Source organism: Euleptes europaea, chromosome 1 (genome assembly GCF_029931775.1).
Source record: "Euleptes europaea isolate rEulEur1 chromosome 1, rEulEur1.hap1, whole genome shotgun sequence".
Classification (NCBI taxonomy): Eukaryota; Metazoa; Chordata; class Lepidosauria; order Squamata; family Sphaerodactylidae; genus Euleptes; species Euleptes europaea.
The window spans coordinates 63,554,246-63,574,073 of NC_079312.1; the positions used below are offsets into that span (position 1 = coordinate 63,554,246).

Consider the following 19,828-nt stretch of genomic DNA (forward strand, 5'->3'; position numbering starts at 1 on the left):
CATGTGTAGGAGTGGGGAATCAAACCCAGTTCTCCAGATTAGAACCCACTGCTCTTAACCACTATACCATGCTGGCTGTCTTGAAGTTTAATTACTGGCATGGAAATCAAATGATGGGACTATTGTCTTCAGGGTCCTTTCTGTATGTCATGCTGTTCTTAAAAGCACAAGAGGCCTGCATGCCAGGAAAAAAATTGGCAACACTAAGCAACTACAATGGGCTATGAAAAGATAACAGATGCCTCCCATTTTCTAGTTGCCTCATCCCAAAGGATCAGGTGGAGCAGAAAATTATTTAAAAATACGTATGTAGAGATGAAATTATGTTAACCAAGCATGTTCATACATATTACTAGCTTAATCCTGGCCACTTAAAGCTCTACATCTCCAGAGAAAATAGGCTTCCAAAATATGTTCAAGCAAAGGTTTTGGTGACTTTCTTAGAGAACAACATTCACATTTGTGGAGGAGTCATCAGAATGCCTCTTTGGGTGTTCTTGATGGAGTTTACTTTATCAGCTGCAGCAAATGATTTCTTGCACTTGCAGATATTTCTCCACTGTTTGATACCTAGCTAGTATGTACAGATGTCCTTAGGAAGTAGGCCATCATAGACAGTATGTTAAGAGACTAGCCCTATTCTTACTCTACTTAAGGGAGCTCTTGAACTAAACATCTCTTTGATCTCCTGTCCTGCTTGGCCCAATGCCTGTCCATCTCTGAACAGTGTGTCCTCTCTCAAGAAAGCTTATTAGTAGGCTGTGCCTTGCAGCTTGTTCTGGGGTCAAGCCTGAGAAACAAACTTAACCACCTCCTTTCTTATCACTGGGTCCTTTGGATCATTTTGCTCTTGACCCATTCTTTTCCTCCATGCTGTTCCTAAGCAGCATCAATATGTGCACCATGAAGGCACTGAACAAAGAAAACCCTTTGCATCTCCTGCTGCAAATTCAGCTGTGGGCAGCAAAGCATAGCATGACATAGTGGAAAGACTGACCCAGATACTGCATATTTGAAAAGTAAACAGAAACCTATTAAATATTGCCTGCCAGGTAGGGTATTAACTAACAGAGCCATCCAACCACTAACTCATCTTGCATTCCAGAATGCGTTCCTTCTTTTTTTTCCTTTTAAAATATAGTGTATTGGGTTTATTGGTTTGTACTTCAGGTCTAAAAAATGCAGTCACTCACTGCAGAACTGAGCACAGCCTTCTACCTCTTTATGGTTCTCCACAAAAGGGTTCTACCCTTTTTGTTTTTCCTGCCTGTAAATGGGGATGGCAAGAAGAACAGGGAAGTTGTCAAGCACTGTGCAAACCACAGCTCACAGCAAAAAGTTGTGTTTAGTTTGGTGGGTCACCACTCTACAGTCCTAAGATCCTGAGACGGTTGTCTATGCCTTGTTTTTGTTCTTGTCTGCATAAAACTGGATTATGGTGCCAAGTTACTTGTGAGAATTTTATGGCAGATTTTTAAATAGGATATTTTAAAATAGTCTATCTTGAGATGTTCCTGGATTGACATGAAATCAAAACAATAACGAAGTTTCCCCACTTCATTATTATAACGATTATTATTGGCAGCAGGTGGATTTCAGTGTGGCTGTCAATCTGTGCCTGTGTTTCCTTTGTTTCAGCCATATCCAAATTTGAAACCTTTGGATTTAAAGTTGCAGTGATCGCTTCCATTGTCAGCGGTGCTATTATTCTGTTGATGTCTATGGCTTTTTTAACCTGTTGTCTTATCAAATGTGTTAAGAAAAGTGAGAGAAGAAGAGCTCAAAGGTAGGTCATGTCTGACAGAAAATGACCAAAAGCTTTAAGGTGACATTGATGTACAAACTGTATGAGTGGCAGATTGGTGATTCACCCCCGGTTTTTTTCTTTCTCTGTACATTTATTTGGAAATAGGGGACATCTGGCCCAGAAAATGAGAATAACTCACTGTGGAGAGGTTTTCAAGAGTGCATGTTAGTTCAAGATCACTTATTCTAGGGCAGTTATTTTAGAATATGCACAGCTGCTTTGGTTCTGCAGTTGCGTGGTCTCCATGTTTTAAATGGGCAACCAGAGATGCCTCCAAAAAGAATTTTCAGAAGAGTACCATCTTATACAACAACAACAACCTCAACAAAAATGCATTTTGTTGTTCTAGTCATCTGCAAAAAAAGCTGCTGTTTTGTTAAGAAGTAAATACTGTATGTTAAGCAGTAAAGAAGGTAAAGGTCCCCTGTGCAAGCACTGGGTCATTCCTGACCCATGGGGTGACGTCACATCCCGACATTTACTAGGCAGACTTTGTTTACGGGGTGGTTTACCAGTGCCTTCCCCAGTCATCCTCCCTTTACCCCCAGCAAGCTGGGTCCTCATTTTACCGACCTCGGAAGGATGGAAGGCTGAGTCAACCTTGAGCCGGCTACCTAAAACCAACTTCCGTCGGGATCAAACTCATGTCGTGAGCAGAGTTTGGACTGCAGTACTGCAGCTTACCACTCTGCACCACAGGGCTCTTCATGTTAAGCAGTAGTTAGTGTTAAATATCCCAAATGCAAGATAAGGGCCTGTAGTGGGAGAACATACTTTTATTTACTTTTATTTTATTTCAAGGAGTGTAATTAGGGTTGCCAGGTCCCACCTGGCTACCAGCGGGGGATGGGGGGTGGGGGTACCAGATCCAAGTTGGGAAACTCCTGGAGATTTGGGGGTGGAGCTCAGTGGGTTACAGTGCCCTAGAGTCTACCCTCCAAAGTATCAATTTTCTCCAGGGGAACTAACCTTTGTAGTCTGGAGATGAGCTGTAGAAGAAGAAGAAGAGTTGATTTTTATACCCTGCTTTACTCTACCATAAAGAGCCTCAAGGCAGCTTGCAATCGCCTTCCTTTCCCCACTCCCCACAACAGGCACCTTGTGAGGTAGGTGGGTCTGAGAGAGTTCTGAGAGAACTGTGACTGGCCCAAGGCTTCATGTATTGGGGAACCAAACCCAGTTCTCCAGATTAGACTCCGCCACTCTTAACTACTATACCACGCTGGGATCCCCAGGTCCCACCTGCAGGCTGGCATCCCTAAGTGAAATGCCTATCAGTAGGTTCTAGCTGTGTAGACTGAATAAATGTGGAAGGAAAGCCATGAAACTAATTGAAATTAATATTTTGGCTTGAAAAGTCAGTGACTGCAGCACAGACAAGCAGAGTATAAAGATTCAGCTACAGTTCTCAGCTAAAATATTAGACTTCCCTGAAAGTAAAATTATTGTTTTTGTAAGCACTAATTGATTGTTGGCATTGGAGACTATGGTTATAATCCAGTCCTCACTACATGCTTTCTCCTTCCACACTGGCCAGCAGCATTTGTACATTTAGTTGCACATTCACAAGAAACATGTAGGTCAATAGTGGAAAAACGTCTTGGCTTAAAAATGAGTGGCTGGTCCTGTTGTGGTAATATTACTTTTTATTATAGAAGATGAGAGCAGGAAATGCTCCTGAAATTGACTGCTTTTCATATTTTAAGGATAGGCTAAATTTAAAAGTTGATAATTGGTTCTGAATCTGCCCCCCCCCCCACTCCTCCTCCCAAAATGTGAAATAGCATACTGTGGGTACACATGGCAATTCCGTCCACCACCACCACCACCACCTTGGCTACTATGATGTTTACAAGCTCATCTCAGTTCTTAGTCCATGTATACAGGCAGCCAAATGATATGATCGACACACATGTTCTCTCTGTACAGGAATGTTATACTAATGGCTGTTAGTTATGCTTGTACAAACCCCACAAACTGCTCTTGTGTCTTATGGACCATCTCCTGATGGTAGGGTTGCTAACTATGGGCTGGGAAATTTCTGGCGATTTGGGGGGTGCAGGCTAGAGAGGGCAAGGTGTGGGGAAGGGAAGGGCTTCAGCATGATGTAATGCTGGGGTTGCCAGACCCCCACCAGGGACAAAGGATTTTCCACTTTGGGCCTCCTCCCCACCAGTGCCATACAGTTGGCCAGCGGGGATCTTACCAGGCTTAAAATGAGGCCTAAGCCTTGGCATTGCTGGTGTGATGATGTAATTTACGGAAGTGACATCATCACTCAGGTAATGACAGGGGAGACGCTTTGGTATTTGGACAAATCTCTATGGTAAAAAACATATTCTACCATAGAGTTTTTGCCCAGATACTAGATCGTTTCCCTAATTGTCATCATGTCACCTCTGGAAGTGATGTCATAATGCAAGCGACATCGGGGCCTAGGCCTCATTTTAAGTCTGATAAGATCCCCCGCTGTCCCTCACCAATGACCAAGGGGGACCTGGCAACCCTATGTAATGTCATAAAGTACACCCTCTAAAAGCAGCCATTTTCTCCAGGGGAACTGGTGTCTGTCATCTGGACAACAGTTGTAATTCTGGGAGATCTCCAGATCCCAGCTGGAGGTTGGCAACCCTGCCTGATGGGTAAATATAATCAGAAGTGGTAGCTGGAACAGGTGAAAAAAAGAGTGGAAGCAGAAGTAAAAAGTGAAGCATTCCATACCAGGGTTGCCACATCACTGTTTTTACAAGCAGATTGACCACTACAAACATTTAAGTCACAATTCCTGTCTGCTACAGCTTAAACCTGTGTCTGCTTTTCCAGAGATGTGCAGCTGTGGTACCAGCTCAGAACTGAAGAACTGGAAACCATGCAAGCTGCCTACTTTGGTTTTAAAGGCAGAAACAACAACAACAATAAAAAATTCAAGAAGAAATCTGGATTTGGTGATGGTTTTAACATTGCCTATGACAACCAGGGTTTCTGCAGGTAAGATCACAGCCGTACAATGTTAAGTTGAAATTCCAAATGGCATGCTTGTTATGAAAGGAGGCTGTTGGAAGCAGATTTTCAAATTGCTATGCAGGATTGAAAACTCTGATTTTCAGCCAAGCCTATTAACTCTCCATCATATATACAATTATATCTGTCTTGGCTTCACCCTGTAGAGTGCTAAAATGCCTTTGTCATTCCAGTCATTACTAGATGGCTGATTTTCAGTACAGATACCGTGCTGGAAAATGAAACCTTTGATCATTCTCTCTGCGTTGCTCATTCAGCCCTTGACTGTTTGCTCATTCAGCCCTTGATTCACTGGTTTAATTTAATGATACCATTTTAGTGTCTGTGGTGCAATCTCCCTTGGAGTAATGCCCCAAAAGTAAAATAAAGCTTCAAGTGTGTATACATTGGCATTATCTGAGCAGGGCTGGGTGGTAGCTGAATTTGATGTACCACCAGAAAATGCATCCTTATCAGATTCTTCAACAAGTTGCAGGCATGCCATTTTTGTTTCCTGCCTACTGAACTGCAAGGTAACACACATGAGATGCATAGTGCAGATGTCCTGATAGAATCTGCAGCCTTTCATCTTGTATGGTCTCATTGTCCAAGGGAGTACAAAGTCACGTGGGGATAAAATATTCAAGAATTGTAAACATTTATCCTCTCCACATTGCATGTGTATGAGAGTGTGAGTGTCAATGGGGCAAACCAGGTGGAAAGAATTAGCAAGCTTTCCATCATAATTTTCTGATGCCACGCCACCTCATCTGCTAAGCAAAGCCCTTGTTTGACACTTGTGTGCAGAAGCACAAACCAGCCAATGGCCCTTCTCAGCAGAACATCACAATGGTATTGTGCTTGACATAAACTACGCTCCGTGTCTTCCATACCTTGCTAAGTAGCCAGGCCGGGCTTTAGTGCCTCAGAGCAATAGTCTCAGTGGGGGGTAACCTCCCTCACTTTCATTTAGTGTTGTAATATGTAGATGTGTCACAATCTGGCCCTAAACAGCAATATGTAGGACTCACAGTCTTTTGGGGATGGAGAACTGTTGAGAACACCAGGGAGCTGAGCTCTGGAGCGGCACCTCATCCCTATCAATAGAAGTGGGGGCTGATGGAGCCAGAATGCATCAGTTGCATATTTGGCTCTGCTTTCCAATTTATTACTGCTGCTTAGTGCTGCTAGTGCTGAGAAGAATAACCGTAAAAATGGCAGCAGTGTGTTGTGATAAAACACAGATTGGGAGCTAGGAAGAGATCCCGTAAATAAAGACATTACTTTGGGTTATGCTCCACCTAGACAGAATGAGGCTAATGGTCCAATCCTATGCACCATTTCATTCTCCCCAGGCAGCTAAAACAGTACCAGTGAAGCACAGCTGTCCACATGCTTCAGCATTTACAGGAAATCCTTTAATCGAAGTTTCTGGTTTGTGCAACACTTGAGCTAAGGGCAGGTTAGGACTGTCTGAACAGCCTTTCAGGTGAGGGTAGAAGGCGGGGCTTCCTGCATCCCGTGCCTGTGCCTTGGCTTAATGGGCACCACTTCAGATTCTGCAGTGAAAGCCTCTGTTAGCCTTGCCAAGAACAAAGCAGGATTAGTTTGTTACTCCAGTTTATAACCCAGCAGGATCATAAGCAAATAGAAGTTGTGGATTGACTGTTGATTGACAGTATCTCCTTTGAAACTCTCAACCATACAAACAGCCCTCTTGAACAATGTTTCTGTCTTTTTCCCCGTGATGTGCACCAGCACAGATATATCATGCCGGCTTATAGGAAGCAGGAACAGGGCCACTCTTCAGGAGCAGAACTAGGAGACTGTATCTATTTATTTGATTTGTTCACTGGTCACCCACTGACTTGGGGTGGGGGAAGAATTGCTGTTTTGCCATTTGATGCCTTATAATATCATAGATACTGTTCTCACATTGCTTAGTTTTAAAATACTATAATATATGGTATAATTTTTTAGTTCATTGTCTTTGGTATATACAGTCTTTGCTGAACGTTCTTTCCTTGATTTCCAGTTATTTACCTTCCAATTTATCACTAGTTTAACCAGCGTTATGCTCCTGGGGAAAAATGAAAACAGTAAATAAAGTCTAGCAGCTATTTAATCAATTTTTGAGCTTTAAGGGGTTTGATTGAGACTTATATAGCTAATTACACAGTGATTATACCGGAAGGCACTTTGTCAAAAGGATTAAGAACCAGTTTTTAATACTAGACACCTGCATGCCACTGAGAGTAGACTTTGGATGAATATGCAGTCAGTTTATTTTCCTGGTATCCTTTGCTCCAGTTTCCCTGCTAGTTTTTAAAAATCTAAACATTTATCATGAAACATATAATCTACCAAATAGTCAGTGTATAGTTATTTGTTCCCTTAAAGCTACAAAATACTTTTTAAAACTCTTCTCTGTGGCATTCTCTGTGGAGCAGAAACGGTTTTACTGTGTTTGCAAAGGACCATGTATCCAGGCTGAGCTGATGTTTAGTTAAATACGATATTAATTTGTATATGTAAACATTTAAACAAATAGTTTATCTTGGGTTAGTGCTTAAATGTTTATTTACCTCAGTGCATACAAAAATCTGGGGAGTTGTTATATCTGAAAGTAAGCTTTACTGAGGAATCAGATATATAGGGGAAGGATAGCTATATCTTTGGGGCCAAGTTATGTTTCTCTTGTTTACCTGTGTCTCTTAATTTGGGCCAGGTAGCTCCATATCTTAAAATCAGGGTGGGCATTTATACTCATCTGTTGTTGAGTCTGGCAGAGTGGGGCAAGTGAAATTTGGTCACAAAGAGGGAGAGTCCCACAACCATAGTTAGGAAGGCAACAACTGGCACTACAACTACAGTTTCATTTGCTCTGGAAGACCTGGGATTGTGCCCCACCAGCCATTACAAATAATTACAATTATAAACTGAGCATATCTGGGATCATATATGAAAATCCTGGGTTGATATTAAGACCTATTGTTACAAGATAATTGCTCCTGTTCTAAAAGACTGTTTATTAGACTAGCAATCCAATGAAAAACATGTTGATTGACAGTCATATTTTAGTTGGGGAGTCAGTCAGGTAAATTTGTGTCATTTTGCAAACAAATATATACAAGCAGGGGACTTGTGTGGGGGAGATCCCATCCTCCTCCCGACCCACTCACCAGGCCAGCCTCTCACTGGCCAGCCAGCTTGCTTGCAGCATTGCTGCTGCTCCCCCTTTCCTGCTCCTCCTCGCCTGCCTGCCTGCCTGCCTGCCAAGGAAAAAGGAGGGTTGGCATTGGCAGCCTCGATAGCAGAGGGGGTGATCAGTGGCAGCTTCTCCTCCTCCACCCCTACCCATCTGCAGCACTGCTGCCACCTCAGCGCCAGAGGACAGTGGGAGATCCTGCTCCTGCTCCCCCACCCATAGTTGTCAGCAGCCTCAGTGGCTGGGGGGAGTGGCAGCTCTCACTCTTCCTCCCCTGCCTGCCTGCCCACCCAACTACCTGCCTACAAAGGAGAATCAGTAGCAGGAGGGCTGGCAACAACTAGGGTTGCCATTTCCTGGCTGGTGGTAGGGGATTCCCCGCTCCAAGCCCCCTTCCCCTGGTGCTATTCAGCTTGCTGGCGGGGAACTTCCTAGCTGCAAAAGGAGGCTGGTGTCGACGTGTTGACGTCACTTCCAGAAGTAACATTATCACGTTGCTGACAGTCGTGGGGATGCTCGGCTATTTGGGCAAAACTCTATGGTAAAAACATCCAGTTTTCCCCACCTTTGCCAGTTGCCACGAGATACCTGGCAACCCTAGCATCAACAATGGGTTCCCCATTCTCCTGGCTTCTTCTGCTCCTCCCTTCCCTGGTCACAGTAGGTTTATATTGTCTGTTCCTTTGTTTGGGAGGGATTTAAGTACTTTTCAGTTGAGAGGGGGTTTCCACATTTTTCTGCAAGCCTTACTGGTCCCCTAGATCTGCAGAAAGATACCCCCTATCTGAACCTGGCCCCATTCTTTGGTCTATTGATCCACATGGAAGCCAGGTTCAGAATTAGCTTATATGAGTAAAAGTACACTTAACTCATAATCTGTATATTTGCAAAATGATACATGTTTAATCAACTGATTAATCCACTAAAATAACACCATTAATCAACAATTCTGTTTACATAAACTTTTGCTATATGGATGCTTTATCGAATTTAGAACTGTATTTCCCAAAAATATATATGTGACAATTTATTTATATTAACATCTGTATTCAAAATATTTGAAATGTTCGAAACCTAAAGCCAAAGTGCTTCTGAGCCAAGGGAGTCCCTCCTCTCTTGCAAAATATTCAGAGTGTGAAGCAGCAACCATGCTCCGCAGCAGCAACATCAGAACTTTAAAGAAAACAATTTTATGTCCCATTAAGTTCAATTGAGAGACTCAAACAGTAGGTCAGAATACTGCGTATAGAGTAGCAAGGAATTGTCTAAAGCATGAAGGGAGAAGAACACTTATCTGGAACTCTGTAGCTCCTCTCACAATGTTGTGGCTACCCCCACTTGCTGCGGTGCCAAAGTGAACGCAGCATGCCTCTTCTCCCCTTGGCTGGGTATCCATCCTACCAGGAAATCAGTGATTGCATTATCACAGGGGCTTCTGAAGTGAATTTTATTGGGGAATCGGGGCCCCAGTTCCTGTAAAGGGAACCCCGATATTTAATTTTCTGCTACCAAATCAGAGGGATTGGATCGTTCCTCTTGAACTATGAGAATTGAGATCACACACACGCACAAAAGAGGCAAGACGCATTTGTCTTGAAGTAAAACAATCTTTACTCTAACTCAGGGTAGGGAAAAAGTCACTGGGATACAAAACAAATAATATCTGTCTACATTCTATGTTTCCTATACTTGCCAAAACCTTTGGCAAGGCACTAAGCTTACTTACGAGTAGGCACCCTTAGCAAAAGGAGAGCCTCTCTCCATCCTGCCTGTTCAGCAGTCAAGCAAAAAGTGGTCAACTACTTTCTCTTCTAACAAAGAAATCGAAAGCAGTTGAACATGCAAAATAGTTGTATACGTGACCCTCAAGCACGATTGCAATGGCCACTACATTGACCATTTGGTCAGTTGCAATGTTAACCCCTTAACTGTCTGACATGTAACAAAGCTCGCTCTCTAATACCCAACAAATTTCTATTGTCTTGATTGAGGACTGATGAGCAACTATGAAGCATAATTATATTGTTTCCCTTTAAGCCCCATCAGTGCCGGTGGAAGTGAAAGGAGTGTTTCCCATTAGGAAATGAGAGATCACTCCAGAGGCCAATACATAATGATAGAGGCCTCTAGGGTTGTTTCCCATTTCCTGGGGCTGGGGGGCTTGGAGCAGCAACAGGAGATTTAAAAAAAATGCAGACTTGTGTAGTTACTGGAAGTGACAACGGGTAGCCCTGGGAATCACTGGAAACTCTATGAGAGAGAAGACATAGTGAAAAAAGAGGGAGACAGATGGGGCTAAAAGGAAAACAAAATAATTATGCTTCATAGTTGCTCATCAGTCCTCAATCAAGACAATAGAAATTCACTTCAGAAGCCCCTGTGATAATGCAATCACTGATTCCCTGGTAGGATGGCTACCCAGCCAAGGAGAGAAGAGGCATGCTCCGCTCATATTTTAACCACAGGAAGTGGGGTAGCCACAACATTGTGAGAGAGATCTATTTAAAAAAAAATTCATGTGCGAGATCCTGTGGAAGGGATTGCTAGATTCAAGTCCAGTAGCACCTTAGAGACCAACAGGATCTTTGGGGTATAAGCTTTCGAGAGTCAAAGCTCCTTTGTCAGAAATGAGTTGGAATGGAGATCTCTGAGTCCTTATACACCAGTCAGAAGGTGGGAGGGGTGTTGCAAAGAAAGAACTCAGGATGCAGAGGTACGCTGCACATAGTAATTAGTTTGATTAGAGCAGAGGGGAAATGCTTGGGGGGGGGGCAGAAATTAGCTTCTGTAGTGAGGTAAGAATCCTATGTCCCTATTCAGCACTGGGGTATCCATTGGCTGCAATAAGTCCTTTCCTGAGGGAAAAAAATCTTTGAAAGTAAAAAACTCCCCACTGCCATCCTAGTTTTTCTCAACAAACTGTTAACCTTGTTCCCAGCCCACTGTTTAGAAGTTGCTTTTCTCTCCACTATAAATGCAAATAGTTTGAGCAAACACACACACACACAAAATGGAATCCCAAGAAAATGTTTCATATTTGAAATCTGGCCTGCTCAGCAAAGAAATTTATCTTTCAGGCAGAGTAACAACCACTCAGTATTTTCTGGCATGGGCGGTTTCAAAAAAAGTGCTTCATTTCATTATGTTTAATAAAAATGCATATCATCCCCTTCACGGAAGGCAAATAAGAGACGTTTTCAACTTGCCATAGCATAGACCGTTTTATCTAGCACAGAGGCTAGTGGGAAGAGGTCACTGGTTAGTTGAGCTAATTGCTGGGAGAGGTGTTAAAAACCCTTGTCTTTTACTAGGTGTGGGAGACTGTTTTGTAGCTTAGCTGCAGCCGGTACATATTACCATGTGTCCGGAGTCAGTGCTGGGCCCTGGCCCATTGGAGGCCTCCATGCCCAGTCTGGACTGCCCTGTAGTGGGTCAGGCAGCTTCCAGCTCCCCCCCCCCCCCACAAGTCAGCCCCAAGGCTGGCCTTGACTCACCTAGAGAAGTCAGCACGCGGAGAAGGCAAGGGGACAGTGGGTGTGGCAGTGAAGCAGGGGACACCGGCCTGAGTTTGGGCACAGTGGTGGCAGGGCAGGGAGGAACCACTGGCATCATCAGTCAGCGCTGCTGCAGCAGCTCTGGCCAGGAGAAGGGCCTTTGAGCCCTGGTTGTCCTTCCAACTGCTTGACTCCCAGACAGCAGTGGACAGCACCCCTCAGACCTCCAGCCAGGCTGGGTGTAGGCCAAGTGAGGGAGACATGGGGGAGGGGCAGAAGGACGAGGGTGGCGCAGAGGCAAGGGAACCAATGGGAAGGCAGCCTGGGTGAGTGGCGTGGGAACTGCTAAGAGGCTGCCTCTGTGCAGGGAGGGAACAGGCTGGGGATAGGTGGGAGAGGGGCGGAAGGAGATTGAGGGGAGCATAAAAGGAGGTTCCAGGAGCAGGCTGGGGAAGAAGTTGCAGTTGGCCACCCCAAGGTGCGGTGGGGTGGAGTCCAACCTCTCCCATTCCGAGGACTGTAGGAACTTTCCTCTAGAGTGTGTGCCAGATGGTGGACTTAAGGCTGTCTCAGCGGGAGCAGGCGGAGCCTCACAGCATGCACAATATTTTTGGAGGGATGCTAATTGGTGCTTTCCCACAGAAATGCTTGCAGGATGTTTTTAATTCTTTGCTTCTAAAAGAATGACAGTGCAATTCTAAACAGAGTTATATACCTTTCAATGTCCCTTGAAGTCAATGGGTTTAGAAAGGTATAATTCTGCTTAGGATGGCATTGTGAAAAACTAGGTACCAGGAATTTTCTGAAATGTTAAATTAGGATGTTTAATGCTGAGTACACTGAACAACAGAAACACCAATAAAGCATCATAATTTAACATTTCGGGAAATATATGGTTCCATTATACTGAGCAATGCCCTGACCTGGATGATGCAGGCTGGCCCGATCGCATCACATCTCGAATGCTAAGCAGGGTTGGCCCTGGTTAGCATTTGGATGGGAGACCACCAAGGAATACCAGGGTTGCTGAGCAGAATGGAGATCTCTGAGTCCTTATACACCAGTCAGAAGGTGGGAGGGGTGTTGCAAAGAAGGAACTCAGGATGTAGAGGCAACGGCAAACCACCTCTGAATGTCTCTTGCCTTTAAAATCTTGCTGGGTTGCCATTAAGTTGTCTGTGACTTGACAGCACTTTCCACAACCATACTGGGCAAGTGGCCCATGTAATGAAAACAAGCAAAATGAGCTGTCAAAAAAGCAACATTCAGTAATTACTGGAAGGTAAGGAATCGTGATTGCATGCAGTGAAGTTGTCTGTTACCCTTGAGAGCTTAAGGTGATTTCCACATGGGAACAGGCCTGTGTGGTTTCACTGTTGCTGGTGTTGTGGTCAGTATGGTGCAGCAGCAATGGGATTTCCATGTGGTGGGTTTTTCCACAGTGTCCTAGCCCCAGTTTCTCATTAATGGGGCTATCCTCCCTCCCCATTTCACTCTCTTATTGTCAGGGAATGAAAACAAATTTTCTTCAGAAAGCAGATCAGGAGAGGAAAAACACTTCTCTGCATATCTTGTTTTTATTTTATATTGTTTATTAGCCACCTATATTGTTTATTAGCCTTGTGTATTAGCCACCAAGAAAAGGAAAGGTGTAATTTTTAATAAAAATAATTTGTATTGTATTTTAAATATTTTTTGCAAGTTTCCTTGAAAACTTCGTAGGTTATTAAGTAGAGTAGAAATGTGTTTTTTTTAAAAAACAAACAAACACACAATTGTAATTGAGTGCACACAAAAGTTGAATCAGCCAGTCTGATTTTTGAGTGGTCACAGCTGCTTTCAGAGATTGCACACCAGATATTTTAGTCTGTAAGGCTGCCAGCCTCCAGATTGGACCTGGTGATCTCCCCAAATTACAGATGATCTCCAGACACAATACCTCAGTTCCCCTGGAAAAAATAGCTGCTTTGGAGGGCAGATTCTATGGCACTCTATCCTGCTGAAGTCCCTCCCTTCCTCAAACCCTGGCCTCTCCAGACTGTACCCCCAAATCTCCAGGAATTGGTGTGTGATAAATACACCTGCAATGTATGAGGGAAAAGTCCCATTAAGAGCCCCAAATCCCCTCTGCTTATCATCTTTTTGTTGCAGTCACTGCTGTGTAGAGCTGACCATGGGTTATTTTTTGTGATGTTTGTAAGAACGATCAGGCAGACCTGAGTTTGAAGGCTGATCGTGACTAGTTTGTAAGCTCAGGAAAGTGCCCCTCTTTTCCCTCAGTTTTCTGCCTGTGGACTGGGTACTCTGGGATCCCGCCATTTTCCTCATAATAGCTCTTAGACATTGTGGTTAAGAATAATTCTATCTTATTTTCCATTTCCTTATTTTAATATTCTGTTGCAAACATTGTGGTATATGTGTGCTTTTACATAAAGAAGTCATTATTGTTTCCATAATGGCTACCTTATTACCACTGAGTGTTGCGTAGCTTAAAACAAGAGATTTCTGCTCATCCTTTTCAGAAGAAATCCCCTTGCAAAGCAATTTACAACAGCGGTCTGGAAATAGCAGCGCATAATACTTACAATGTCTTACTGTAACACAGTACTCTTATTGCAAGCTCTGTTAACAAGATTATCCCTTCTAGCTAGGAACAACACAAAGGAGAATTAACTTGATTCTTCAGAAGTCAATTGGAGCTCATTTGTGTCTTCCCAGTTCTTTTATAATGGGTGGAGGAATGTAAACTGAGATCAGAGCTACAGAGAATAGTACAATAATAAGAAGACTTTCCTCTAATCCTTCCAGCAAGAGCTGAATGTCCATGGATAAGCATTCTGTGAGCATTAGTGGTGCAAAGTCACATCATGATGTATGTTCCTTTCCATGCTGTGATGCTTGTCCAAGCCCTTTGAATTGGGACAGAAGCATCTTGGGATGTGCATCTAGGATGGCTGTATATCCGTGCTCAATTAGCTGCCTGTAGATACAGCAGAATCAAGGTTTATGTTGCCAGTAGAATCTGATAATTTCTAGATAATCAAATTGCTTCTGAGACTCATTTTCTGATAAAACTAAAGAATCAGTCCTGGTAGTTTTTGTTAGAACATATATCAGCTACAATTTAGTACAACATTAGATGTGCAAAGTTTTACTGATTTCAATGGAAAGTAAATGAATGTAGTTGTACCCTGGATTATGATCATTATTTTTAATACTAGTGTACCACTCCTAAAGAGAAGCAATGTAAATACTTTAGGGGCATGGTCCTTACCTGTTTCCAAGCTCCACCAAAAATACCTTTAGTGGGTTTGTCATTTTGATTTGAACCTTTGCAGTTTACGTTGGAGAACCATGACATCAATGTATATATCTAATTCCAAAGTGTGCCCCCCCGCCTGCCGATACTTAAATCCCAAACTCACCCCAAACAGATGTTTCTGCAGACTTGGGAGGCCCCCCAAGGCTTGCAGAAAAACCAGAAATTAAAAAAATGGGTTTAAATTCCCCCAATTAAAAAAAGTATTCTCTGTGCACGTGTAGATAATGCACCTACCATTTGTGGCTGCCTTTGACCTCCACTGGCCCAGGCAGGCACAGGATTTCAGTAGCCACGACAGCAGCACCCAGGAGCCATTGGCAGGCCCATCCAACTGCAGCCAAGCTGGAAGGTGAATGGGGGATGGGATTCCCCCCATGTGAGTTTCGCGGGCCTCCCTCTCCAGCTCTGGGTGAGTGGCTCCAGGCAGGCCAGCGAGTGAGCGAGGCTGGAGGGGGAGGAGGCCTGCAAGTTTCGTGGGCTCCCACTTGCACACCTGATTCTCATTGTTGCCCCATCTGTGGATACTTACCGTAGATGCAAAAATTGGGGACATAGGCAGACAAGACCTATCTTTCTACAAATCTGAGAAAAGTCCAAATTTGCAGAAAAATCTGAAATCAAAGAAAGAAAGAAAGAAAGAAAGAAAGAAAGAAAGAAAGAAAGAAAGAAAGAAAGAAAGAAAGAAGAGAGGTAACTCCCCCAAAATGATTAAAAGTGCACCTGTAGGGTTAAGAAACAACTGCCCTCAGTGGCTGTTGCTAGGCAACTACAAAGGTATTACCAGTCTTGGCAAAATTTGGTTTCTGTCAGTAAAATGCAGGTGGGGGGGTAGGGCTGTTTTGGCCTTTGAGGGAGGACTCATTGCAGCAGCCCTGGTGGCAACCACCGGTACAACTTGATACCATGCAAATTACATAACTTATCCAGGCCCAACTACTTGCTACTATTCAACAGCGGCCCCAGCTCATGCAAGCCAGTGTGGTGTAGTGGTGAGAGTCTCAGAATAGGATCTGCAAACGCCAGGTTCAAATCCCCACTGTGTTGTAGAAGTTGACTTTGGGCCAGTAACACACTCTAAACCTACCCTCCCTCATAGGGTTGTTGTGAGGATAAAATGGAGGCGAGGAAAAGGATGTATGTTTCTTTGGGTCTGCATTGTGGAGAAAAGTGAGATATAAATGAAGTAAATGAATGATAAATATGACTGAAGATGGGAGGCAGATAAAAGGTAGGTGGGTGGGTGGGTGTGAAGGACAGAAAGAAGCAGGAAAAGGTGAACATATAGGCACTTCCTGGAGGAGGGAAAGAGGAAATAGTGTGGAGGTGGGATTCAGGGGAAAGAGAGGTACCCCCTATAAATTCTTGCAGGTTCTCCACATTGTCCTCTGACCGAGGCCTTGAAAATATTATCATTCAGCATCTCGCTGTCAGGTAAAACTTGAACAGACAACCCCATCTCTCCCTTCAAGTAATTTCTCCCATCCTGCTTCTTTTCCTCCTGTGCTGCTATTTTTGTTTTACTTTTGACTTTTAACCCACTCATATTATTGCCTCGGGAAATTTGAATTGTGTATGCAATACAGCAAGAGGAATATATGTTTTCGGCAATATACGGTGTGTCCAGTACAATGTGGCTTCTAACCATTGCAGGTCCACCCTCACCCACAAAGCTGATTGCAAAACAAAATTGCAACATTTTACATTGGATACACTTTCTCAGCCCTTGATTAGAAAATATTTAGCCTTTGATTTTTGTATAGATTGGTTGGGTACCTGATTTTGAGTCATATATTTTAAAAAGCGTCACCTTTGAGCACAAAAGTAAGCTGCACACTTTTCCTGTACTTCCTGTGGAAATATCCATTTCCTCTTTTACCATACTAAGCTATATGGTTGCCAGTCTCCAGGTGGGGTCTGGAGATCTTGCAGAATTACAACTGATCTTCAGACATTAGAGGTCAGCTTCCCTGGAGAAAATGGCAGCTTTGGAGGGTGGACTCTATGGCATCTAATCCCTCCTGAGCTTTCTTCCCTCCTCTCACTTCACCCTCCCATGTTCCACCTGCAAAACTCCAGGAATTTCCCAGAGTTGGCAACCCTACTAAGAGAAAGGTGGCTGTGTTATAAATATTTTCTGTCAATTACTATTGATGATTTGTTAGTTTGTTATAAACTTCAATTTGTTGTGACATCTTTAGCTTTAATGAATTGTGTATTGCTTCTCGCTTATAAGTGGCTTTTCTGCCTGTGTTATTTAATTGCTCGTATGCCCCTATATTGTTGGAGTTTTTTTTTCTTGACTGCATGTGTTTAGCTCCCTCGAATGGCCGCTTTGACATTGCTGCGTCACAAGTTTATTCCTGAGCACTTTAAAAGTGCATGGAAATAAAACAGATGTACAACAATGAAATATTTAAGTGATCACTAGAGGGAACAAAACACATGTGGAAAAGGAAAAAAATCCTGATGCAGTATGGGCACACGAGCAACTAAAATAAGAAGAGATAATCCCATTGACTCTAGACCATAATTGATAATCCTGGTTTCCAGTCAGGAAACAAGCTGTAGTTTGGATACCAAAACAATTTGTGGTTCATTGCGACAAACCAGCAAGTCTTCACTCTGAGCATGGTATGCATTGGGAGGAGGCATGCAAGCACAAAGACTTGCTGCCTCACACTCATAATCACAAACTAATCTAAATACAGTTACTATTTCTACCTGTAAGGAGTTCCACAAGCTGTAGAAGCAAAGTTTGGAAATGTTATTAATACATTACTAAATATCAAGTAAGGAGTTCGAAGAAGAAGAGTTTGTTTTTATATCCCATTTTCTCTACCTTAAGGAGTCTCGATCACTATCCCTTCTCCCCCCGCCCAACAGGCACCCTGTGAGGTAGTTGGGGCTGAGAGAGTTCTGAGAGAACTGAGACTGGCCCAAGGTCACCCAGCAGGCTTCATGTGGAAGAGTGGGGAATCAAGCCCAATTCTCTAGATCAGAGTCCCCCAATCTTAACCACTACACTACGTTGGCTCTCAACATAGAAGACAACATAGATAATGTGATCTGCTCCATGGTGATTATGCCCAAGTGAAGATGACCCAGTAGATGTTCTACTAGGAACTGGTGCTCTCTGCCAGAAATAATTTTCATCTTTCCAGAGACTATGAAACCACCAATTATGTTTAATTGATAATTTAACAAATTGTACGCTAGAATTCAAAAGAACTTTTTTGGGTGTGGAGGAGCCTTGATAACTTGGTTAGCAGTACAATTTTTAAAACACCGTCATTACACTACTACACATAGGAAAAGGTTATACATAATTGAGGATTATGTCAAGTTTTCGTCTTCCTTCAAAGAAAATGTTTGGTCAATAGCTGTGCACTTTATGTGGGGCTGACCTTGAAGACTGTTCTGAAGTTTTTGTTAGTGGAAAAATAACCACAAGATTGCAGGCTGGTGAGCAAGTTTAGGAATCATATCTCACCTATGTTGACATTTCCCAGACACAACTCTAGGAGCTTGTTGTTACCTTTAAAGCCCTAAATGAAATTGGAAAGAGTAATTTAGAACCACTTGCTTCATTCTATATGAGCCTGTCCTCAATTCTGCAGAGGCCCTACTCTGTGCTTTAGCTTCAGAAGTGAAGTGGCCAGACTTCTGTATGGTGCTGCCACATTCCTTCCCTATGGAGATTTGCCTGGCACAGTTTCTACTCAGTCTGGAAAACACATATCTCTTTCCTAAAGTTTTGGTTGATTTTTTTCCCTTATTTTGTTATTCCTTGGTTTTTCATTATTATACAGGCTCAGTTTGAGTGTTTTACTGCTAATCCTGGTTTAGGTTTTACTACTGCATGCTAATTAAAAGACACTTTTAGACTGCTGTATTTTGTTCTCCAGTATCTTATGACTGTTTCATTTGCTATTCTGTGATTTGCTTTAATCTGCAAACCTTTTAGAAGCCTCCTCAAGAGCTCTTTGGCTGCCTGAAGGTTAATTTTTAGTAAATAATGAAATGCCCTACTGCTCTGATAAATTTTCCCCCAAGCTGTTGGATTTCAGAAGCCCAAGCTAACATCTTACAGCTGAACTAGAAGTGACATTTTGCCAGGACCTGGGTCAGGGTTCATGCAGGATTCAGTGTACATCATGTCAAAGTGGCCTACCACCTTGGACCGTTTCATCTCAGGAAAATAGTACCGTGGGGAGGCTGAATCTTCTTCCCTTTGACACCATGGCCCCAAGCCAAATCAGGCTCCAGTACACTTGGGAACATCATGTTTAAATCTAAGTCTGCTGTCAGCAAATGCAATTGGAAAACATTTGAGTACCTCATTCATCCAACCTCCAGATAAACACCATGAAATTTCATATATTATTTCTTCTGTGTTCGTATGGGAAATCAATTTGTAAACATATTATATAGGACGGTCACTAATGGCCTTCCTCCTGGAAAGTCAGCATTAGCACAAATGAAATCCTACTTCACTATTCATCTGGATTATTATTTTTCTAGAACAGTTTAAAATGGTCTGGTTCAGCACCTCTATATGGCCTGCGTGGTATAGTTTTTAGAATATTGACCCAAGAGTGAGAAGAGTCAAGTTCTAGAGTTCTAGTCACTGGGTAGCCTTTGACTAGTCATTATCTTTTCCTCACAAGGTTGTTTTGAAGATAAAATGGAGGAGGGGAGATCCATCTATGCACCCTGAGCTCCTTGGAGGAAAGGCATGATAAAAATATGATAAACAGATTGTTTCTACTACCCCTACAGCTAGTGTTGCCAGCTCTGGGTTAGAAAATACCTGGAGATTTGGAAGGGTGGAGCCAGAGGAGGATGGAGTCTAGGGAGGGAAAGGACTTCAATGGGGTATAATGCCATAGAGTTCACCTTCCAAAGCAGCCATTTTCTCCAGGTGAATTGGTCTCTGTCATCTGGAGATCAGTTGTTATAGCAGGAGATCCTTAGCTATCACCTGGAGGTTGGTAACC

General features: G+C 43.1%; 1 protein-coding gene across 1 annotated transcript in view; it reads left to right on the forward strand.

Moving 5' to 3' along the window:
• The window catches only part of SUSD3 (sushi domain containing 3), a 44,231-nt gene that overhangs the window by 23,619 nt on the left and 784 nt on the right, over positions 1-19,828 (forward strand). Inside the window, exons 3-4 of the mRNA XM_056847053.1 lie at positions 1,639-1,786; positions 4,631-4,795. Of these exons, the coding sequence (XP_056703031.1) occupies positions 1,639-1,786; positions 4,631-4,795 (313 nt within the window). The remainder of the gene's footprint in view (positions 1-1,638; positions 1,787-4,630; positions 4,796-19,828) is intronic.